The sequence below is a fragment of the Meriones unguiculatus genome, chromosome 14 (assembly GCF_030254825.1).
Source record: "Meriones unguiculatus strain TT.TT164.6M chromosome 14, Bangor_MerUng_6.1, whole genome shotgun sequence".
Classification (NCBI taxonomy): domain Eukaryota; kingdom Metazoa; phylum Chordata; class Mammalia; order Rodentia; family Muridae; genus Meriones; species Meriones unguiculatus.
In genome coordinates, this window is record NC_083361.1 from 69270565 (window position 1) to 69294454 (window position 23890).

Genomic DNA, 23890 nt, shown 5'->3' on the forward strand with positions numbered 1-23890 from the left:
GTACCTGTGGGGAGAGACTGCCTGGTCTTGACCTATGTTATGGAAGCCTGTGCCCTGCTTCTTGCTGCTGCGGAGCCAGAAGTGCCAGAGAAGCAATTGGTTCCTGTTTGTCTGGGCTGCCGCCCTACAACCCAAGACCTCCTCGCTGCGAACACCCACCTTCTAGGCGCTGTGACAGGGAAGGTGGGGCTCACATCTGCTCTGTGAACCCTACCCTGAGCCAGCTGGAAGCAAAGCCACCTGGGAGACAACATCAGGGCCTCCCCCACTGCTGGCCCAAGGCTGACAGGAGGTTCTCTCAGGGCGTGCTGATGGAAGGCTCACAGGGTGTGCTCTGCATTTCCTCTGTGCAGTCAGGCGAGAGCCAGGCTCCAGCGGGGAGCCCACATTCTGGCTTCTCACCCTCGCCAGATTCTGCACCCCTCCCTCCCTCCCCCACCATTCCAAGAGGACTCTCGCTCCTGAGGTTCCCCGGTCTCGGGCTACGGAACACGCCTCAGACCTTGGCAGGCTTTAGGCTGCACTGGATCTCTCAGGAACAGAAGCGTCACAGGGGCCATCCAGGCAAACTGTTGGCGGAGTAGTTTCGTTCTTACTCAGGATGTGGGCTGACTGCCCAGTACAGCCATCCCTTGCAGAATTCACACTGGGGCTCACTTGGAAAGTCATTCTGGGACACAATGTCCTTCACAGTGCGGATCCTGAGCACAGACTGTAATTCACAAGGAAAGGGGTCCAATTTCCTTGTGAACTACCCACAATCCATCCTGCCCTCCAAGCAGCAGATGGAAACATGGGTTAGATACCTCCAGAGCAAGCTCAGAGTCCCCAGATCCCAGCACGGGGAGCAGCTGGCCACTCAGTCCACCTCAGGTTGTTTCTCTTTCGAAAAGTCACTCCATTATGGTACTTGCTCTCTGTCATCACACTCCCTCAGAGGACAGCTGGAAAGATGGCGGCCAGCACCTACTTCACTGAGTCATTGTGACTGAGGAGTTATTGAGACGGTGCAGACAGAGCTCGGAGCATTGAACTTGCCATCCATGGAGCACTCAAGTAATCAGATGGTTGTCACCGTCTCCTGGGACTCACAGTCTGTCTCAGGACTCCCCCCAACTCCCCCACACACACCACAGTGCTTTTCTCCTTCGTGTCAGGACCCCCACTCCTTCTGTGCCTGTAGGGCTGTGACTAGCAAAAAAAAAAAAAAATAATCTTTATCCCTGACCCTGAACATTGACTTTCCAGCTCTCACCTGTGTTCAGGAGGAAGTGGTAGGCTCTGCCCTGGGAATGGAGGAGTGTGCCAACAGGAAATGCCACAGGAGCCTGCTGACCTGCAAGCTGACTACGCTTAGCCCGGGGGTGACCAGGTTCACCCGTATGCTCGCCTCCTCACGGAACTGAAGGAATGGGGCCATGAAACTTGCTTCTGTAGGCGTGACAAAGTGGAAAGTCATGTGACGTGGTGGCCTAGCTCAGTTGGGAGAGTGCTTGCCCAGTGTGTGTGAGGCCCTGAGTCTGATCCCCAGCACTGCAAATGCCAGGTGTGGTGGCAGGACCAGCCTGTAATCCCAGCATTAGGGCCCTGAAGGCTGGAGGCCCAAAGTTCAAGATCATCCATCCTTGGCTACCTGGCGAGTCCCAAGCCATCATGGGATATAAGAAATCATGTCTCAGTTTTGTTGTTGGTGGTGGTGTGTTTGTTTGTTTTTGCTTTGAGACAGGATTTCTCTGTGTAGCTTTGGCTGTCCTGGAACTTGCTCTGTAGACCAGACTGACTTCGAACTCAGAAGTCAGTCTGCCTACCTCTGCCTCCTGAGTGCTGGGATTTAAAGGCATGTGCCACCACTGCCAGGCTCAATTGTTTTTTAATATAAAAAAATTTTTTATATTAAAAGGTGGTGAGCTAAACAAGAAATAATTTTTTTTTTGCCTGTATACTTAACAAACTCACCGAAACTGTAGAGTTCTCAGCTAATGAGCAATAGAAACCAAAATGAACAGCCCCCTCGCTTCCCCTGACCCTTGCCAGTGATGGAAGGAAAATGGTACATTCAGAAGGAGGAGGTAGCCTTTGCTGTAAAATCCATGAAAGCCAGGTGCCCCATCCTGGAATCCTCGGGACAGCTCGAGAGAAAGGTGTCTTGGTTTTCAGACTATCTCAGCTTGCTCAGATGAAAATAAAACATCTTAGCCCCTCATTGTGTGGAGAGCTGAGCCAGGTGGAAAGTAAACCACGCCCAAGAAGCAGCCATTCCAACACTCCAGCCAATCAGAGATTTGCAAACAGCGTTCACTAGACTGAGTCAAATTCTCCCTGGTTGCTGGCCTTGACCCTGCTGGGTGTGGGTCCCGATGCCCCCCTCTAACCGGCCCTGCACTATGTCTGAGGCCTGTGAGCAGCAGACCCGTTCTTTCCCTTGGTGTTGGATAGTGGCTGTGAGCATGCCTAATGTGAAGGGCTCCTTGCTAGCTCTTTGGCTAAGAGTTTTTCTGGAATGGGAGGTGGCCCCTAAAAGAGCTAAATCAACTGCGGGGCTGCCTCCAAGGAGCAGCGTGGGGCTGGGGGCTGGTGTGCCAGCAGCTTCTTTGAGGCCATTTTGATGTCTGACAGATCGCATGTGTAGTCATGAGGTCTTCTCTGAGGTCTCTCCGTGAGCCAGTACCCTGCTTCCTCACGCTTGTGCCTCCCTCAGCTGTCCTGGCGGGGTGTGTAGGACCTCAGAGAACCAGAGAGCAGCATGAGTGCCAGCGAGGCATCACAGTGAAGAGGCAGGGCACCCATCCATCCTCCAGCCCTCTGTCCTTCCCTGGTGTCTGTATCCCAGTCCCTCAGTCTCCCACCTGCCCAGCCACTGGGCCTCAGAGAGGTTTCACTTCCTGGGTGAGATCCCTGCTGTCCACTCCAACCCTGACGGGAGCATTGGTAAGGGCACAGGGCATCCTGGGCTGTAGGAGGGGAGCTGCCAGCCTGCCAGCACCGGGCTCCCTGCCAAGCCCTTGGCTTAATCCTCAGTTAGTTCCCATCCTCAGCAGTTCACAGATTAAGGGCTAAGTTAACTTAAGAGTCCAGGGTGAATCTAATCTTTGGGCTCCAAACTCAAGGTTCATCTTGTGACGTGCATAACACCAAATGCTTGTTTAGGAGGCCAGCGTCCCTGGTGCTGCGATGTAGGGACTGGGAAATAACCTACTCACTGCTGGACTCACCTCTGGCCTGCTTCTGGCCACCAAGAGGAAGAAAAGGCCAGAAGAGGAGGAGGCATGAGAAGGACAGAAGATTCGAAGTGGATAAAATCCTTTCCCTTCATGGAGGCTGAGGGTGCCCCCTTCAGGATCAGCTCTGGCCTCATCCCATTCTTGCTCAAGGTAAACATTTATTTTATGATCAAGGGGGCACAGCGCCCTGACAGGGGGTATTCTATCTCTGCCAGATAAGCAAGTTTTGGAAACCCTGGAATAGTACAATATCCCATTGAAAAATGAATAAGATAAAATAGTGTACAGTTACGGGGAAATACAGAAAATACCCACGCTCTGTTTATTTCTATGACATCTTCATGTTTCGTTTTGCATGTGCTGTGATCGGTGACCAGGATGGCTGAAGGCCTGGTGGGGAGGCGCACACCTGTAATCCCAGAGCTTAGAATGTGGAGGCAGGAGGATTGGGCATTTAAGGCTATCCTCTGCTACACAGCAGGTTCAAGGCCAGCCTGGGCTAGACGAGACTATTCTCCCAGGAGCGGGGGCTACCCCTACCTCCAGCCTCTTCCAGATTTCCAAAACAGCCAGTGTATGCCTCTGGGTGAGAAGGAGCTTTTGTATCATAAAGAAGCGTTCACTGTTAAAGAGTGTGCATCATTAATTATTGAAGAGACTTTGCTGATCCTGTCAGGTAAGTTTAAATGGTTAGTCTGAGGACTGAAGATGAAAGCACTTCCCTCCACTTTGCACAGGCCGCTTGGGTGTTAGGAAGGAAGGATAGGAGAAAATGGCGTGGCTTTCCGTTTGTTTTTGTGACATGTGATGCTTCACCCTGAGCCACCTTCTGTTTGTGACAGCGATGGTGCTTTCCGGTCTCTTCCAGTTTTGGAAAGTGAGTCGCTGATCCCGTGAGAAAAGGAGGCTGAAGACACGAAGATGAATTTCTAGGGTGGCTAACAGAACGAGGAGGGTGGGGGTGGGGTGAGGACAACCAAAGTGGCTTCCTAGAGGAGGCAGCCTGAAGCAAGGCCCAAAAAAGGTTGGCTCGGGAAAGGGCAGCAGACCGGAGGGCAGGAGCTCGGTGGGCCTAGCCCTGAGTGGGCCTGCTTCTCCCATCTCGTTTTCCTGAAACAGGGCTGGGGTCCCCGCCCCAGCTGTGACCCTGAGCTCTGGGGAGGCCCAACCTACTCCAGCTTTGGACTCTGCCCAGGAATTTCCACAGAAGTGAGCGGGCCAAAGCCCAAGCAGGTTGGACCCAGCCCTCCACACAGCAACCTGTGCTTCGGTCAGTCTTTCCCGCCGCCGCCTGCTCACTGCAAATACGTGAGTAGCCCAGGCGGGTCTCCCCTCTCCGCAGCTGTGCGCCTGCGTGCCCGGGTAGCGGGCATTCCCCAGCTCTGGCTCCGCTCCTCGCGAGGGTGTGTGTCCCGGGAGAGCGGCTGGTGTTTGACCAGCTGCTGTTTGGACAGAGTAGGGTACTCCCAAGGCGTGGACAGGAGAGGGAACTGCCTCGAGGGAAGGGGATCTTGGGGCTCTTATTACAGACGCGCTAAAACCTAAACGCAGCCTCACTGAGGAGAAGGAATAGTGGGTTCAGGACGGAAAAGTCCAGCGGAAGGACTGGCTTCTGATATGTTTGGACCCCGGGGCTGGAACCATGTATTCAAGCTGGGTGAAACAAATACTTCTTCCACCGGCAACGGTTTTCACCTGTTGTAAGAAGCCATGACCACTAGGGCCTCTTTTCTGAACAGTGCCCATGCCAAGCGCCTCCAGCAGTCCTTCCTTCCCTTCCTGGTGGCAGGGGGACAGTTCACTGTTTCTGCTTGGCATGCCTGGAGCTTGCAAGGGCTTGCCTCTCCCAGGATCGGGAGTGAGGGCAGGAAAGGCTCTGTGTGTGTCTCCGTCTCTCTCTGCTTCCTCTTCTCTCACCTGGCTCTCCCTTCAGCTTTGGACCCTCCCTGACCTCTTTGTCTTTCAGCTGAAAGGCCTGGCCCATGGCGGAGGACACACCGAGGCAAAGAGAGTCCATCTCTCTCACACCTGTGGCCCACGGCCTGGAGAACCTGGGGGCCGAGTTCCTGGAAAGCATGGTCTGTCCCCTTCCTCCATAACATCTCCTGGCTTGTCCGCAGCTCATGGATGGGAGGGTCCTGGGTCTGTCTGCGTCCTTCCCTCTGTCCTCTCCTCACCTCTGCTTTCGTAGTGCCTCCTCACCACAGAGCAGCCTCCTTTGTTTCACCCCTTAAACGTGACCTGAGCACCCCCTGTGTGCTCAGCAAAGGTGCCAGGAGGGAAGAGAAGCAAATGATGGGATAGGTTGTCTGAGGAAGACTTGGCTCTCAAAGGACTTGCAATCTTGTCTTGGCTCCCCAAAGGCCAAGCTAAGGACCACAGCTCCAACTGTGAAGCCTGACATGATATACCCTTTGTCCTCGCTCCCTTCCCTACAAGGCTCCCTCTCCTTGATGAAGTGCCTCCCCCGACTACATGGACAGTGAGGCAAGGGGCGCCCTGGAGTCATGCAGTGGGGTGGGCCTGCCTGGGACCTTCTTCAGGGGTTTCCTTCTGGTCTCCAGGAAGCCACGGTGAAATTCTGAGGGCAGGATGTGCCTGCACATAGTAGATGCTCAATGTATGCGCTGCAGAATATAGTTGAGTACCCCCTTTTCCCAGGCAGTAATCCAGTCTATGTCAGTCCACTCGAGAGGCACCGTGTGTGAACAGAGCGGCCAGGGCCTGTCTTGTCTCAGTGCCCTTCAGCCTCAGCTGTCTCTTGGTGGGAAGGCTGGTCCTGACTGTTCCCTATCGGCCTTAGGAGGAAGGCCGGCTCTCACACAGTAACTCAGGCCTGCCGGAAGGCGGAGGCAGTTGGAACAAGGCAGAATGGAAGTCCTTCTCCGGAAGGTAGGTGATCTTTGTGAGGGACCCGGGTCACCAGGGCAAGAGTATTGGAATTCTGTCCAAGGGAGGACGAGGGGCAAGTGAGCTTTGCAGGCCCGAGGGGCAGGCCAGCCCAGGTGCCCATCTTGTAAGCTTGTAAGCAGCCAGGATGCAGTCTCAATGGAAAACCCAATGTGGGTACAGACCTTCTCAGGCCTCGAACCGGCCAGGCCGCCCTGCAGCCTAACCTCGTCCGCCTACTGCCCCATTCAGTTGCTGAGCCACTTTGGGGACTCCAGGCCTCAGTTTGTAACACTCCTGGACTGGGCCAGACTTTCTACTTTCCAAAGAGGCAGAGGGATACGCCCACAGGGTCTGGTATGAGCCTGGGGGGCTCTGGCTGGCCAAACACTCCAAGGACGGAGTGTGGCTCTGGAGGGGTGGGGGGGGCGCGTCCTCTGGCTGCTTCGGGGGAGGGGAGGGAATGGAGAAGATGTCTGTCCCTTCCCTTGGGAAGGGAGCCCCTGAAACCGTAGCAGAGGTTGGATTTCATGAGCAACAAGTAAGCATCAGGAGATCTGGGCAGCAGCCCTTCCACCAGGGACACACAAGTGCCCAATTGACCTGAGGACTAGTGTCCATTCTGGGCCCCTGAGGCAGGAGAGGTGGCCAACGGCATACTTTTACCTTTCTCTTGAGCAGGCACTGAAGATGCAGACAATAAATGTCCCTGTCCCAGGAGAGCCAATACAGAGTTTGAGAACCTCCCCACCCTGCTCAGTGGGCAGGTGGAAGCAGAAAGGAGGTTGGGTAGCCATAGCTGTGCTTTTCTGCGTGTCCATAAAGCCTCACCTATGGGTTAGTTCCCTCCCTCAGCCAAGGGCAGGGGTGGCCCTGCAGAGTGGCCTCCGTGCTCGACAGGTGTGGAACCGTGGCTGTGTCTTTGCACCGCGGTTGCTTTTCAGCCCGGTAAGGTAACAAGGCCTACCCTGGTTCATCCCATTACCGCACTGGAAACATGCTTGAGTAGCTTCCCCCTGCAGGCTGTGGGGCTCCCCACTGGGGTGAGAGTTGAGGCGGACACTTGTGAACCCTGACGGCCCTCTCCTCAGGAGTCTGCAGCTGACTATGCGAGCGAGAAGCTTCTTCAGGGAGCACAGGCAGCTGTTTGGATGGATCTGCATAGGTCTGCTCTGTGCCGGTAAGCAGACCCCACCCTGCCCCGTTCAGAAGACGGTCACTGCCCTCGTGGCCTCCATGTCACAGGGCGGGCTCGTTCACCCAGCCAACCAGTAAAGTTTGTTGAGCACCAACGTGGCCAGCTCAAAATAGCAGCTCAGGGCTCCATCCAGCCCAACCAGACCCCATTCCCAAGCCCTTCTTCAGGAGCACAGGAGTATGCTCATACAAAGCCACACGTCACGTGGGAGGATGGTAACCTTCAGGGTTCATGGTCTCAGGAGAGCTAAGTCAGGGGGAGGGCAATGAGGGTTGAGACCCTCCCACACCACACCCCTCAAAGCACAAAGGTCAAGGGGCAAAGGTGAAAACAGGCAGGGTGTGGGCTTTGATAGTCTAGTGTGGCTGGAGGATAAAGTTGCTGAAGGGTGCCCAGGCTGAGTCTCCTGGGGCTGGACGACTCTGAAGGGAAGGTAGTTGATATATTCGGGAACTTGGATTTGACTCTAAGGTCCAGAGACGTGCATGGAAGGATTTAAACTGAGAAGCGTCCAGGTTGACATCACACTATTAGACCAAAAATGGCTGCAGGAGAGACACAGAAGACACTGAGGCCTCAGTGTGAGAGAGAATGAAGCCAAAGACAGACTGAGCCGATGTGGGGATCCAGGGAGCCATCAGTGCCTGCTGACCCATGACCGTGTGTGCAGGATGGAGGAGGTCTTAGGTTGAGGGTAGCCTCATCCATATAGTGAACTGGAGGCCAGCCTGCGTTACATTAGCTCTTGTCTTCAAAAACAGCTTGGTCAGGGAGATGCAGGCTCAGTGGCTAAAAGCGCTTGTCACGCAAACCTGAGCACCTGCGTTCCACTCCCAACACTGAGGCAGGTGTGGAAGGAGAGAACGGGTTCCTGGCAGCTGTCCTCAGTCCTCCACACCTGTGCGGTAGCATCTGCATGCTGGCCCCGTGAGGTTACAGCTGTCTTTCAGAGTGGGCTGGGCTTGCATCTCAGCTGGTGGGGCTCTCAGCTAACCATGCGCAGGGGCCCCGGGTTCAAGCCCAGTGCTACACAAGACTGGGGACGGAGGCACATCCTGTGCTCCCGCTCTTGGGAGACGGAGGCGGCTAGATCAGAGTTCAGGGTTGGTTGTCGTTGGCTACATGGTGAACGTTTTGTTCCCATGGTATAAGATCCTGGCTGTGTTGCTGTTGTTTGGTTGGTTTTAGAGTAATAATTCAAGGCTGTCTTGGCTCTAGGAGGAAGGGAGGGATGGAGAGAGGGAGGGAAGAAGGGATGGAGGGATGGAGGCCTTACAGCTAGAAGGGGCAAAGAGAGCCCTGTTCTGTGAGAGCCACCTGGCAAGAGAAAGGGAGCTTAATTTCTGCCATGTGGGTAACTTTCGGTTTGTCGCCCCTGAGTGACAGGAGCTTGACTCTGACCACTCCTTCAGAACCCTTTCTCCAGCAGGCTTTAACTGTTGCCAGTTCCTCAGTGTCTACTGACCGTTGACTTCTGCAGGGCAGATGACTCTGGGGTCCCTCTTCTCCTGTGTACCTGCCCTGGGCTCCTGCCTCCCTCCTTCCTGAGCCACTGTGGGGTGTCTCTTCCAGAGCTTCTGTGCCTGCTGCGGACATACAGCGCTCAGAAATTCTTCCTACCTACAGGCCCCATACAACATTCCTCTCTGAAGGCCTGTGCCCCCTTGGGACTCCTCTCAGGAAGCAAGGCCTGGCGTTCCTCAGCTGGCCATGCCACAAACACCCTGGGCTTAGGCCAGTTTGTGAGGTTCAGTCTTCCCCTGGCCCCAGGACCCTTGCTGTGCCCTGTTCTAAGTAATGGGATAGCAGGAGGCAGGTGAGGTGAGACTTACATTTCTGTGAACTGCTTCACCATACATTTTCCATCACTCTTCAAGGATTTTGAAACTCAAAAGCCAGGGAGAGGCATTCCATCTCTGCTGCTGCCATGTTCCTTTTGTGAGGCAAAAGCTCAGACTGGCTCAGTGGCTCATAGGAGAGCCAGGCCAAGGAAGACAGAACTCTAGGAAGAAAACTGTCGTCGGTGAGGCTGAGAGATGGCTCCATCAGTAAAGGGCATGACACACAAGAACAGGTTTCAGCACCTGTCTAAGAACTCCATCATGAATCTGATTGTCCTTTGGGGCAGGAGATGTATTAGTGTTGTGAGGCCTTTTGCACACATTTTGCCAGGGCCTCAGGCAATGCTGGGCAAGCCTCCATCGTTGAGCCACAGAAAACTGCCTGGACATGGGTTCGAGCCAATAGAAAGTTTTAACTAGCCAGCCAACAACTACATTGGGTGTTTTGGGATGCCAGTGTAGCATCAAACCTCTCTCATGGTGAGCGTTTAAGCACAAAACCCATGTCCTAGGCTGACGTATTTCAGTTAACAGGAACAGTTAGCCAGAAGCGGAACAACAGAAACTAAAAAGCAAGGTTAGTGCATTTAGAAACTTTCCCAGAACCATGGACTTTGATGGATTCAGTTTTGTTTTCATTTTGGCTTTTGGTGCTGCCTACATGCTGAGTTTTACAGCCTCGGTGGCATTTCCATCATGGAGTCAGTCGTGCTAAGTCTAGGGGCCCTGTTACAGGAGAGTTCTTAACACCATGGGCAGGCAGCATGTCCGGCCCAGGAGACAGATCAGGGTTCCCCTTAGAGGTCTCAGAGACAGAAGGACAGTCACATACCATGTGGTTAATGAGTAGTCGATGAAATGTACTTGTAGTCAGGTTGCCTGGGCAGCAGGGGAAGCAGAAAGCTATCCTCCTCATTCAGGGTGGGGTCACAGCAGGGGGCGGTTATCAAGTTCCCAGAGTCGTGTAACCTGAGCTTGCTGAACTCTTAGAAAGGAGAGTTGCAGACCCACAGACATAGTAGGGTGCCTGCCATTTCTCTCACAGCAGCTGTGAGGGCGGAGGGAGAGGCTGCTGTAGGTGAGCATGGCCTAACCCAAACCTAACAACAAACTTTTCCCCCTCAGACACATAAATAAGCATACCCCCACACACAAACAGATCATTTATTAACAGCAGAGGATGGAGGCACAAATTTGCACCCACAGAAACATAAATAAGCATTCCCCCCCCCAATACACACAGATCATTTATTAACAGCAGAGGATGGAGGCACACGCTCTGGTGTCATATAGAGTCAGACTTATCCAGCCTGGTCTTCTGTAGGTTCCCTTTGTGTCATTCCGTCTCTTAGCCTTTGCCGTCACTGTATGATGTGCAGAGGCCTTTTTCACACATTTTGCCAGGGCCTCAGGCAATGCTGGGCAAGCCTCTATTGTTGAGCCACATCCCCATTCCCTTAATAATCCTCTGACACAGTAGAGACAAGTGTTTTCCTTGTCAATGAGGAAAGTGAGGCTGGGAGGGACTGAGTGATTTGCCTGACCTTAATGCTCTGGGTGGACGAGGCAGGGCCAGAGGCTGGGCCACCGCAGGGTATGAAGCAGCCTTTTCCCCTGCTGAGCCCTTCAATGACTCCTCTTGCAGCATATACTGCCTTCTTGATCATCGCCTGCCTCCTGGATGTCCAGAGGGCCCTGGCGCTGCTGGTCATCACCTGTGTGGTTCTTGTCTTTCTGGCCTACGGTCTGCTAAAGAGACTTCTAGGGCCCAAACTGAGGCAGTGCATCAAGTTTCAAGGCCATTCTTGGCTGAGTATCTGGCTGAAAAGGTGAGTGAGCCCTCGACCTTAGGCAAGCCTAGGGTGGCTTTAAAGGCATCGGCCAGGTCTGTTTCCACCAGTGTTTTGGTTGGGTTGCGTTGGGTTGGGTTTTGCTTGTTTGTTTGTTTTAATTGTTGCAATAGGTAACTGAGGGCTAAGGCCAGACCTGTGAGAATTTCCTATATTCAGAGAGTCTGGCCACCAAGACCAAGACACCTTTCCAGATGTCTCAGCAGGCCACCCGGGGCTGGGCCACCTACAGAGGTTATGGGAACATCCCTGGAGCCCAGCTCAACAGCCTAGGTTGGGCCAGGTTTAAATTAACCCCTAGGGATTCTGATATAATTAGCCAGGGCCCTGAATAATAGTTTGGTGTTTGATGCCTGGAGTCTGTGGTGAAAGGAAAGAACTGACTCCCAAAAGTTTTTCTGTAGTCTCCGCAGGCATGTACACACACACACACACACACACACACACAGATACACACCAGCAATAACTAATTTTTTAATAAAACATTATTTTAATAGTCCTAGATAAGAAATGGCTTGGTAGTTAATGCTACCATTCTTGCAAAGGACTCGTTTAGTTCCAAGTGCCCACACTGGATGGTCTACAATTGCCTAGAGTTCCAGCAAATATTCATTCCTCAGCAGGCTCCTGCAGTCATGTGAATGCACCCACTCCCACATACGTACATACATAGATACACACACACACAATTAAAAATAAACCTCAAAAAACCAAAAAGCTCTGGAAACCACAAACCACAGGGACGCCATAGAGAGAAGTGGGAGGCCAGCGGGAAAGAGTGTCAGACCCCCTGCCATTGTTCTCTGCTGCCCTAACTGAGTGCCACAGGCAGAGCAATTTATAAAGAATAGAGGTTTACTTCGGCTCTCCGTGCTGGAGTCTGAAAAGTCCAAGAGCTCGGTGCTGGCCTCTGTTTGGCTGTAGGCTTCAGCTCATGGCAGCCAAAGGGAAAGCCAGGGCCCGAGGAAGAGAAGAAACAGGAGAGGCCACCTTGATTTACTCTACCTGCCAGCTACCCTCAGTAACTAATCCGGACCTCACTCATGTCCCCTGAGATTAGCCTGTTTCTCCAAGACCCAATTATCTCTTCAGGCTGCTCCTTCCAGCCCAGGGACAGTTAAATTTCAGCATGCCAAGCCAGACGTGGTGGTGAGCGCCTATAATCCCAGCACTTTGTTACACGGAGGCAGGAGGATGGCAAGTTTGAAGCCAGCTTGGGCCACATGACACTGTGTCTCAAAACAAAAGGAAGTCAACCTGAGTTTTAATGGGAAAGACCACACCCAAGCCATAGCATCCCTCCCTGGCCCGCCCCAACCCCGTGTTCCTCACACACGCGACATGACTGCCCAACTGTCCAGAGTCTCCACTTGGTCAAACATCAACTCGAGAGGTCAGAGTCAGAAGTCTCATCTGAGGGTCAAGGGGAACTCCTCTTAGCTGTCAGCCTGAACATCAAAACAAGTGTTCACTCCCAAAACACATCCAGTCCAGAAGGGTGAGACTCAGGGACATGGGGCAACAGGACCAGAGCAAGTTTGAAGTCCAAGAAGGTAAGACCTTACTTTTTAAAAAAAAATGTATCTTCTATATATGTGTGTGTGTGTGTGTGTGTTTATGTATTGCTTGCATGTGGGTGTACATGATAGGTGTTGCTGGGTGTGGCTGCGCATGCGTGAATGTCAGAGGACAACTTTTGGGAATGTGTTTTCTCTATCCACCATGGGGGTTGAATTTGGGTCTTCCGGCTTGTACTGCAAGCACTTTTATTCCTGAGTTACCTTGCCAGCTCAAGATCTTAAATCTTCAGACTCCAGAATCATGTTTCAGTCCAGGTTCAGCCTCCTGGGCACCGTGGGGTTGGACAGCTCAGCCCTGGGGCTTTGCTGGGCTCAGTCTACAGAGCCGTTCCCCTGGGTTGGAACTGTGCGTTAATGCTGGTGGCGTTCCCAGGCTGATTTTGCCCATAGAACCATCGTTATGGGGTCTCAGGGTGGTCTTATTTCTGGCCACAGGCCATTACACCCACATTCCCAAGACTGCTCCCAGCATCCTTTACGGTCTTCCAGGGAGAGGAAGCCAGGCTCCATAGTTCTTGCACGCTGTGCATCTGCAGAAGCAGCACAGCACGGACAGCTTGGGTCCAGCCCAGGATTGTTATTTGTCCTTCTACGGGGATGGCAAATGGAACTGAAGATGAGGCAGCTAGCTGCTCAGAGAGAAAACTCCAGAGAGCTTTAGGGTTTCTCTGGCACATCTGATTGCTGACGTCTGACTTCTGATTGCTGAACACCTCTGAGGAAACGATGCCAAAGAACCACCCAAAAGAATGGGAGGGAATTCGGGCTGGAATTGCCAAGAACCAGGAAGAGGGTTTGTTCCCAACATTCAGAGCAAAGAACCTGTAACCCACAGGGTATCTCAGTCTCTGGACCACTAAGGGTGTGTGTGTGTGTGTGTGTGTGTGTGTGTGTGTGTGTGTGTGATGCTAACGTTTGGCTTTCTCTCTCTCTTTCTCTCTCTCTCTCTCTCTCTCTCTCTCTCTCTCTCTCTCTCTCTAGAGGTCTAGCTCTTGCTGCTGGCCTGGGCCTGATCTTGTGGCTAGCTCTGGATACCTCCCAGCGGCCAGAACAGCTGGTGTCCTTTGGAGGGATCTGTGTGTTCCTTGCCCTTCTCTTCGCTGCCTCAAAGCATCACCGTGCTGTGAGTGTTCAGCTGGCCACGCAGGCCGGAAGCCGATGGATGCTCCCTGTGGGCTGGGGTGAGATGGATATTCCTGTTGGGAGAACACCTGAGGCTCAGCCGGGGAAGAGCGGTGTGCGCTGGGCTACGTTTCCCACACACCTGTTGAGGGACGATGCTGGGTAGGACGTTATCGGTCTAAGCGGAAGCCCCTGAATTCCCCAAGGGGCAGGGGGCTTTCTGGATAGGACAGCTGACGTCTTTCTAAACTCACAGGCGCTGGGGATATTTATTTCCTTGTCGATGTGTCCCTCAGCTCTGTGGGCCCAGGAACCATCGTACCCCAGAAAATAGGGAAGCTGAACTTCCGGTTCTGTGGGAGAATCCAAGTCTACCCTGAAATAATTAGCTTAAAACACTGCTTCCTGAGGTCAGCTTCCATGACCAGGGGCTGCAGCCTCTCCTTGGAATGTATTAGAAGTGCCAACTCGGGCTGGGGAGATGGCTCAGTGGTTAAGGGTACTGGCTGCTCTTCTGAAGGACCCGGGTTCAATTCCCAGCACTCACATGGCGGCTCACAACTGTCTGTAATGCCTATTCCAAGGGATCTGACACCCTCACACTAATGCACATAAAATAAAGTTAAATAAATAAAAATATTAAAAAAAAAAAGAAGTGCTAACTCTTGGGCTTGACTCCTCACATAGTGAGTTAGAAACTCTGGCATGAGGCTGGCCCAGGGGGAAGTCCCTGCTGTGCATAGGCTCTTCTCTCATTGTCTCCATGGTAACCACAGAGCAACCATGCCCCAGAATCAGGATCCCTGTGTGCTTCAGAGAATGGCTGCACCAGTGTCTGATGCCCTCCTGCTAGGGAAAGGTCAAGAAGTCTTCCTGTGCTGAGTGGGAAAAGCAGCCCTAGGGCCTGGGCTGTCCTGTCTCATGGGCCACTCAAGAGACCTGAAGTCTGGGTGCTGAGAGTGCAAAGAGGACAGACAGGGAGGGATCAGGCAGGCAGAAATCATCGTCACTGAGTTGGAGAGGAGCTGGGCTTGGGCAGGTTCATGCCTACATCCTAAGGCATGGTCCAAGAACCGAATGCCACGTCCTGTTCCAGCCCAGGCAAGCCGCACATCAGCCCATAGAATACGGTACTATCTGTCTCTATCTCACTGCTGCCGAGAGCCTGACCTCGTCTAAATCCCATGTGGCTGTTGGCAGCAGACCCAGGGCTAGGCTGGACCCAGGCAGCTACAGGCAGGACAGAGCTCATGGTGTCCCCCCTGCGCTCCTCTCCTCCACCCTGTACCCCATCAGGGACCTGTGGATTCCCCCAAGCCGAGCTCACTAAGATCTTTCCTTTGGCTGGCAGGTGTCATGGCGGGCTGTGACCTGGGGCCTTGGGCTGCAGTTCGTGCTTGGACTCTTTGTCATCAGAACAGAACCGGGATTTGTTGCATTCCGGTGGCTAGGTGATCAGATCCAGGTGCGTATGTCGGGCCCTGCTCCTGGGGAGTTGGGGAGAGGCCACTTGATTCAGGGAAGGCAGGTGTGGAGGTCCCAGAGATGGTTTGCAACCAGGGCCCCATATGGGTCTGGCCTGGAATGGTGGTGAGGTTCTTAGGGTGTGTGGGTGCCAGGCCACATGACCTGCAGTGGTTTTCAGTGGCTTAGGATATAAATGAGTTAAAATTTCTAACAACAGAATATTTTAAAAATTATCCACTTGGCATTTGGATTTAGAAATAATGTTTATTGAATTCATACTTGGTTTTTGTTTGTTTGGGTTTTTTTTCAGTGATTTTTTTAAATAGATTTTTTTTAATTTTTTTAATACATTTTTTTAATGTACCCCTTACTGGTCTGGATCTCACTATCTAGAACAGGCTGACTTCACATACACAAAGATCCGCCTGCCTTTGCCTCCCAAGTGCTGGGATTCAAAGCATGGACCTGTGGTTTTTACTGTTCTGAGTTGGTCCATTTAAAAATTCTGGCTTAATTGGTGTACATATGTGTGCGTGCATGCATGTCTTCATGTGTACATGTCTGTAAAGGTCACAAGATAATCATGGGTGTTGTTTCTCGGGTCTTGTCCACTCTCAAAATTTTGAGGCAGGGTCTCTCACTGGCCTGGAGCTTGCCAAGTAGGAGAGCAGGCCAGAGACCTTGAGAGGTGTCCACTCCCCCAGCACTGAGGTTTTCAGCACCTGCCTCCACTCCTTTTGTAAAGCTCTGGGGTTGAAAAGCCCTGGGTCCTGTTCTTATGAGGCAAACGCTGTACCACCTGAGCGATCCCCTTAAATTCCAGGCCTTGTTATGTATTTGTTTTACTTTTTGAGACAGTCCCATTGTGTAGCCCAGGCTGGCCTTGAGCACCTGGCAATCCTCCTGCCTCAGTTTCCCAACTGAGATTACAGGCATGAGCTGCTACTCCTAGCTGGTACATCTTGAGGCAGGAGGGCCTGAGGCCTTGCCATTCTTCTACCAGTGCTGGGCCCAGGCTCCTGCTCACGCCAGCCTGGGTTTCTGGCCATGCTTCCCCGTCCTCCCTTCCTAGCCCCTGTCCCTGTGTTTGTGTTCCCTCCAGGTCTTCCTGAGCTACACCGAGGCCGGCTCCAGCTTCGTCTTCGGGGAGGCTCTGGTCAAGAACGTCTTTGCCTTTCAGGTCAGTTGACTCTTGCTCCAGCAGGGGTTGGCAGCTGCTGCTCAGGTCCAGCTTTGGGAACGAGCTGAGCTGAGAGGACGTGAGCTCCGCTGATGAGGGCTTCTGTGGGTGCAGGCTGGTCCCCAGGATGCTAATGAAGTCAAAGCTCAGGGCAGGGAAAGACCAGGTACTTGTCTATCAGGTGATGTGCTAACATTTTGTAAAATTTGGGGAACTTTGCTATCTCTGCATTATTTTCCTTAAACGTGAATCACCACATGACACAACTGCTTAGGCTGAGGGCAGGAAGTGTTGGGGTGGGGGCTGAGAGACAACCCCTGACGAGGCCTTAGCTTCTGACTTGCTGCAGGGACACTGGATCTAGAAATGCGGTCTCCTCTCAGGCCCCTCCTGCACCACCCCTCACAGCCAGCCTCTTCCACAGATTCTTCTTCAGCCATAGGCTACAGCTCCCTCCCTCTTTCCTCCTTCTCTTCTCCCTCTCTCCTGCTCTCTCAACAATTTATTGTGCATCCACAGCCATGCAAAACAGTATAGGAGACGTTAAGGTTAAAGTCACCCTTCTGTTTTAAGGACTCCATTGTCCCATGCAGAGCCCAGCCTTGGTGTAGAACAGAGCAGCTCATGCTGGGGACATTGCTGATGTGGTCCCCCCTTGCTGCTCTGGACAGAGCTGTGACTATCTTCCTTCTCCCTCTGGTAACCTGGTCAAGCCTCTGAAATGAGTGAGGACTTTAGTAAAGCCCCCCCACACACTTTAGTATAGCCTGCTTTATAGCCTAACTGTCCAGAGACCCTGAAGCTCATTTCCAAAAGCCAGGCAGAGAGAGTGATGGCCTGAGCCCAGTTGTCTGCCTCTGATGCCAGAGGAACAAGGAGATGAATCTCTGTTGCCTGTCTAGACCGCTAAACCCTTGAAGGGGCTGCACAGGCGATGTTGGTAGGGTCTGAAGTTTCTGCCTTTAATTCTTACTCTGGTCAGTGCTCCCAGAGCCTTTCTACTCTGCTGGGGATGTTAGACCCGGGGGATTTCCAACTTCAACTGTAGACTCGGGTTCACACAGAGCCAAACGAAGTTTAGACTGTTCTTCTGGGCACAAACCCTGACTCTTACCAGTTTTCCTTGGAGCTCAGTGTCTGCTGTGCCAGCGACTCTTTGAGGAAAATCCAGCCTGTCCGAAGAGTTTGAATGATGACAGTGCTGCAAGGAAGGGGGAGGAGGGTTTCCCATGTGCCTGGCCCTGGGCAGGTTTGGCAGATTTGCCCTTCAAGTTTCTTTTTTTTTTTTTTATAAGATTCATTATTTATACAACATTCTGCCTGCACACCAGATCTTACTATAGATGGTTATGAGCCACCATGTGGTTGCCAGGGATTGAACTCAGGACCTTTGGAAGAACAGTGAGTGTTCTAACCTCTGAGCCATCTCTCCAGCCCCGCCCTTCAAGTTTCATTATGCAGAAAAGTGTCAAGAAGGGCAGCCTTGGCTATGCTACAAGCTCACCTGAACACTTTCCCCTAGCGTGTGGGGACTGCTCTCTCCAGATCTGCCTAAGCAAGTATCGGGCACCCAAAGTTCCAGGGGAAAGAGGTGAACATCTTTCTTGAAGCCCCCAGAGCTTCTCAGCTTTTAACAGAGCACGGTGGCTCTACTCAAGTGAAGGCTGGGGCTTTGTATCCTCCATGCGGCCTTAAGCCCCACAGAGCCATGGCCAGGGACTCTGCTGTTTGCTGAATGAAGTAGATGAGTGATGGTTCTGGAGTGGTCCTGGGAAGTCCCTCTGTGCCTGCTGGGGAGGCTGTGCTCAGTGAGCCAACGGATATAGCCCCTCTGGCCAGGGTAACATGGTCCAGTGACTGTGTGGCTCTGGAGGCCTCTCCCTGTGGTCTCATACAAGGACTGAACTACATTTTTAAAAGCTGGTTTTGTTTTTGTCTTGAGACGGGGTTTCTCTGTGCAGCTCTAGCTGTCCTGTAACTCTCCCTGTAGGCATCTGCCTCCGAGTGCTGGGATAGGGTCTCATGTAGCCCAGGCGGGCCTTGACCTCATCACAGAGCTGAGGATGAGCTTCTGCTACCCATGAAGTGCTGGGGTAACAGGCATGCAACCCCATGTCAGACACGAAGACTCTCCTCTCTCCAACCTCCCCGGAAAGACCCAGGGTTTCTTACCCCTCCGGGCCCAACGGTGGCCTTTGAAACGATTCAGGGCTTTTAGAGACCAGTTTGTCCCAGTCAATGCCAGAGAGTCTAGTGTGGTTCTCAACCTGTGGGTCCCTACCTCTTTGGGGGCTGAACAACCCTTTCACAGTGTTGCATATCAGATATCTTGCATATCGGATAGTTCCGTTACAATTCGTAATGGTGCAAGGGGGAAAAAGTCCTAATAACTGCTACAGCTTACAAAGAAGAGTCGTGGCCAGACTTCATTTCAGCCCCATAGCAACCCTTCAGAGAAAATCCAATTATCCCTTTATAGATGAGGGTCCTGAGGCTCAGCGCGGCTGATACTTGTCCAAAGTCACAAGGCTAGTGAGTCAACATTGGAGCCCCGGCCCAGTTCTTGGTTTTTTTTTTGTTGTTGTTTTCTGTGCCCCAACATTAGAGCCTTTTTCTTAGGTGGCAAGGGGCTCTGGGCCTTAGAACATTACTGGCCCTTCCTTCTGGCTTATAGAGGGTTGCATTCTTCGGGGTTGCTGGTTGAGGGTGGCAGCAAGCCACTTGCACCTAGCTTCCCCAGGAGGAGGGGGCAGAGCTCACAAACTAGAAGGGCAGGTGGAGCTGGTAAAGGCGCCAGAACAGCTGCAGTCTCATGTCCCCTCTGCTTGGCCTGCAGGGTCAGCTCCGTCCCTCACACCATGTTTACCCCGTCAACACCAGATGTTCATTCTTGCAACACATCAGCCAGCATGGGATGACTCTCCTCTGCAGCTGGACAAGGCCTGGGCAGGGTTCTGACTGGGCTGCATTAGATAATATGAGCATGCTTGGATCAGTTACGCTGTCTCCCCCAGCTGGAGCGGCTGCGCTCTCGTGAAGCTCTGCTGTGAAGCTGGGGCCGTGGGGCCAAAACAACCTGATGGTGTGGAAGCAACCCTTAGGAACACATCCTTTAGTGGGGTGGTGGTGGCACCTGCAAAGCGGAGGCAGGAAGGAGGATCTCTGAGTCCAAGGCTAGCCTGGTCTGAAGAGGCACTTCCAGGACTGGCAGGGCTACACAGAGAAACTCTGCCTCAAAAAACAAAAACAAGAAAAAGGAGGGGGAGGAGGAGGAGAAATTGCACCGTTTGGAGAGGCAGGCCCTGGAAACGAAGGCAGCCGGCTAGATCGTTAGCCTCTAGTGTCCAAGCTTGTGTTATGGGTCTAGTTTAGGACCAGAGCAATGATAACATCCTGCCCGGGAGAAGCAGCAATGGGCTTGGCGCCTCTAGCTGGTTTCCTTCCTTAGTGTCTCACTTCCATAACTTGGGCTGTATCTGGGAATGTGGGCTGTTCTTCCTGGCCAGTGTGTAATTCGTCAGGTAATGAAATGTGTATGCAGGAAGACAAACTCAAATTGGCTTCCAGGCACAGAAAGACTGATTTCTTTTTATTATTATTACAAAAGATTAATTTCTGTGATTGGGAACTGCAGGGACTTCAGGTCCTTCTGGACCGGGTGCTCGACATGATCTGGAATCCATGTGCCTTGGTCTGATCTTGCCTCCGTCCAGGTTTTAGCTATGAGCAGGCAGTCTTGGGGTGACGGCGAATACTTACCATGCTTTAGAAGGGATGATGGGAAAAGGGTGGGAGGAAGGGAGAAAGAGAGAGCGAGTGAGACAGAGAGACAGAGAGAGAAACACAGAGACACAAACAGAGACAGTCAGACAGAGAGACGGAGACTGACTTTCTCACTATTTGCTGCAGAGTGGCTTTTGGTCTGGCTGACAGTGCTGACTTTCACTGTCATGCCCACAGGAGCCCATGGGCTGACAGTGGGAAAAGGGGGCTGTCGATGGACATGAAAGCTACTGCAGGAAAAGAAGGAAGGGAAGGAGCTCCCGGCCAGCAGCCTGTCTCAAAAGGCCCCCATTCTAGACTGTCAGTGTTGCTGGGATGCTGCTATGTCCTTCCCCCTCTGGCAGTGGCTGTTCCCTCCATTCTGGAAGAGCAGGCACACACCTGCACAGGAGAGATTTGAGCTCTGTCTGCAATTCACCCTTTAGAACCACTGAGCCTCAACTGTCAGTGCCAGGCAGGAGCTCTGTGGCCTTTGACTTACAGAAGGTCTAGCCAAGCCCTGGGACTAAAGCTGGCCACCATCACCAGAGGGGCAGGGCAGTCCAGGGTTAGACTTGTCACTGCTAGTGACAGGAGTCAGCGGCCCTCCTCACACTCCGAGGAAACACCAATCATGGTGTGTTTTTCCTGTAAACCCAGAAGCACCTTTGATAACGCCAGGAATGCGTCCATGCTAACAAAATAGCAAAGATTCAATATTCAGTTAGGGGAAGGTAGCACGTGGCTCAACACTGGCTTAGCCTCAGCGGTTTGCAGTTTGATACCCAGCTCCTGGGAGGCCTGTCGTGCAGATGAATTCCTGGTCAGTGTGTTAGCCAACAGCAGTCTTAGCAAGTACACACACACACACACACACACACACACACCTTTCAACCTTGGGACTTGCCCTTGAGGTAGGGTGTCTCTGTTGGGTGCTGAGTTGAACTCAGGGCACTTCCTGTGAACCTCAGACTCTAGTCCAAGCCTCTGGCCAGTGTCCACTCTGGGAAGCCTTCCCCAAGCTCCTGCCGATTTTTAGAACCCAGGTTGTCTCCTGCTGGGACCTAGTCCAAATCATCTCTTCTCCAGGAAGTGGAATCACCCTGGGACTTCTTTAGCCTCCTGCTTCTCCTGGGCCCAGAGTCCCACACGGTCCACGTGTCCCCCTCCTGGCTGTATCCACTTCATTAGTCATCTTCCCACCCACCCCCATCCCACCCCCGCTTTGGCTCCATCTCAGTTCTAGTAACTTTCCACCCAATCCCCCTGTGCCCCCCTCCTCACACCCCAGCTCCTGCTTGCTGGCTGGGCCCGGCTGACCTAAGATCACACACTCCCTCCTCCTCTCACAGTGGATGGCTCCAGCCTCTGGCATGGGTCCCACCTACTCAGCTAAGCCGTGTTGTTCAACTCCTCTCCCCTGAGGAACCCCTAAGGTGAAAGAAACTTTTTATCTCCCCAGAGTTTGGGGGTGTCTGCCTAAGGCGAACTCTAACCCCCTCAGCACGGTTTTCAGAGTTTTCAGAGAAGGATGGGAAGAGAGCGGAGACTGAGCGGGAAGGCTGAAAGGAAGGACATGGGATGGCTGAGGAAAGAGAGCCAGTTTGAATAGGTTTGATTTCCAGGCAGGATGAAATTGTTCCAAGGAGTGCGGTGGAGACTCTGGAGCAATGGTCCTCAGAGTACGGGATGCTAGGATGATTCCTGCTGGGTCACCAACAGCAGGAATGTATGCCTTAGTGCCCTAGAGGCTGGAAAGGAAAGCAAAGTGCCACTGCCACTGTGGTCACATTCTGATAAGAAATCCTTCCGGGTCATAGATGCTTCTCTTCTCCCTCCCCTTCCTCTCCCCGTCCCTGCCCTCTCCTCTCCCTTCCTACCTCCCCTCCCTTCCCTTCCTCTCCCCTCCCTCTCCTCTCCTCCTCTCCCCTGCCCTCTCCTCTCCCGTCCTATCTCCCCTCCCTTCCCTTCTCCTCTCCTCTTCTCCCATCCCCTCTCTTCCCCTCTCCTCCCCTCCTCCCCCTTTCCCCTCCCCTCTTCTCCTCACCCCTCCCCTCCCCTCATATGGTTGAAGACAGAGTGAGCACTCTGGGGCCTCTTGCTTAAGGGGAGCGGACCCCATTCATGAGGTCTTCACTCTGATGACTCTCTAATCCTGTCATCTGGGCTTTGGCTTCATCATGTGAGACTGGAGATTCAGCCTACAGCAGGGACACGTGCAGCCCTGAGTGCAGAGAAACAAGCTTTCTCCAGGGCAAATGCCCTCAGCCATACAGGACTTTGGCAACCTTCCTGGCAGTTAGGGGGTCTCTGGGCCCATTCTCAATTGTGTGACCTTGCACAGGAGCCACACACCTCAGAGCCTCGGTGTACCCATTGGTTAAGTGCAGCTAGGTACATGCCCACCTCAGTTGCTCTGAGGTTTATCATCGGATATCTGGCACACAGTAGGCATCAATGTCCTTTCATCCTTCCTCCGTATCCCTGCCCCGAGTTACCTGCTTGACTGCTATCCCAGGCACTGTAGGTCCAAGGTGGTTCTTGGGCTGTGAGATCATACTGGCCACAGGGATTATTATAACATGTACTACCTTAGAAAATTAGAGCCTGCCTTCCCTCCTTCCCTCCCTCCCTCCCTCCCTTCCTTCCTTCCCTTTGTGTCTCTCTCCTATTCTTTTTGGTGCTGAGTCTCCTGGGCCTCACAGGCTGGGCAAATGCTTTGCTACCAAGCTACCTTGAGACCACTTCTCTCCCATTTCCCTTCCTTCCTTTACCATTCACCACTTGAGCCCAAATGCACCTTCCCTCTCACCAGCAGCTACTGTCTGTGGTTAGAGCATGCCTTCTGATGCCCACTCTGCCATCCCCGACATGTCTTCCTGGCTTGAGCCTGGGGCTGTTGCCCTGGGGTCCCTCACACAGCTAACGGCACCAGCTGACTAGACAGCACGCAGATCTGGCTTCTGGGGGAGCAGAATGACGTCACCACCCTGGGCTGTGAGTAGTTCCAGTTCCAGGGATTGGTAAGGAGGAGTTATGGGGCAGAGGCAGGGTTTCTGAAGCCAGAACCTATGCTTCCCGTCATGTGACATCCCCAGCAGCAGGGGATGGAGTAGAGCAAATCCAGAGAAGGCCTGTGCTGTTGACTGGGAGGGGGGAGGGGCACCCTCAGCCAGACTCCTTTCTCATCCTCAGCTGGGCTGTGGGAGCAGAGCTTTGCTGCCACCTATGACCATCTACCTGTTCTAGAGAGAGACTGTGCAAGACTCTCCCTCCCCGAATCACTACTAACCAGCCCCTCAGCCTTCCCGGCTAGCCTGGCCTCCCATCCGTGCCATCTCCCTTGTTCTTTCTCGGCGTTACGTGGCTTTGGTCTGTGCCCACACTGTTCCTCTGCCATTGCTCTTACCTAGTGAGGCATCTTGCTAACTGTAAAAGTCCGTCTCTGGCATTGTCTCACCAGAGTGCTGAGACCCCCTCATAGACAGGCCAGGCCTGCTTGCTCTCTGTCATTCTTCTTTTGGCCATTCTACCTCCAAGTCCTCAGCCTCCTAGACTCTTTATTCTCCCCTCACCTTCGAGCTTCAGGCTCCGGGGTCCAGCTCTGCACACTTGAGCAGTTTTCTGTGAGTGGTGTCTGTTCTGTTACTTCAGCTGGACCATTTTCTTTGAAGATAACTTTTCATTCATTCATTGGGTCTATGCGTGGGAGCTACGTATGTGCTACCACGTGTGTGTGGAAGTCAGAGGACAGCTTGTGAGAGTCGGTTCTTCTCTACC

The 23890-nt window shown here is 52.9% G+C and overlaps 1 protein-coding gene across 6 annotated transcripts in view; it reads left to right on the forward strand.

Moving 5' to 3' along the window:
- Nucleotides 1-3087: 3087 nt before the first annotated feature.
- Nucleotides 3088-23890, forward strand: part of Slc28a1 (solute carrier family 28 member 1) — a 44815-nt gene continuing 24012 nt past the window's right edge. Inside the window, exons 1-10 of one of the 6 annotated variants that reach the window (XM_060367441.1) lie at nucleotides 3088-3371; nucleotides 3599-3897; nucleotides 4341-4529; nucleotides 5188-5299; nucleotides 6025-6113; nucleotides 7202-7290; nucleotides 10795-10978; nucleotides 13561-13702; nucleotides 15053-15166; nucleotides 16271-16348. In XM_060367441.1, coding sequence (XP_060223424.1) covers nucleotides 5204-5299; nucleotides 6025-6113; nucleotides 7202-7290; nucleotides 10795-10978; nucleotides 13561-13702; nucleotides 15053-15166; nucleotides 16271-16348 — 792 coding nt within the window. In that variant the 5' untranslated portion in view covers nucleotides 3088-3371; nucleotides 3599-3897; nucleotides 4341-4529; nucleotides 5188-5203. The other 5 variants (XM_060367439.1, XM_060367440.1, XM_021661501.2 and 2 more) reach the window with 5 other exon arrangements.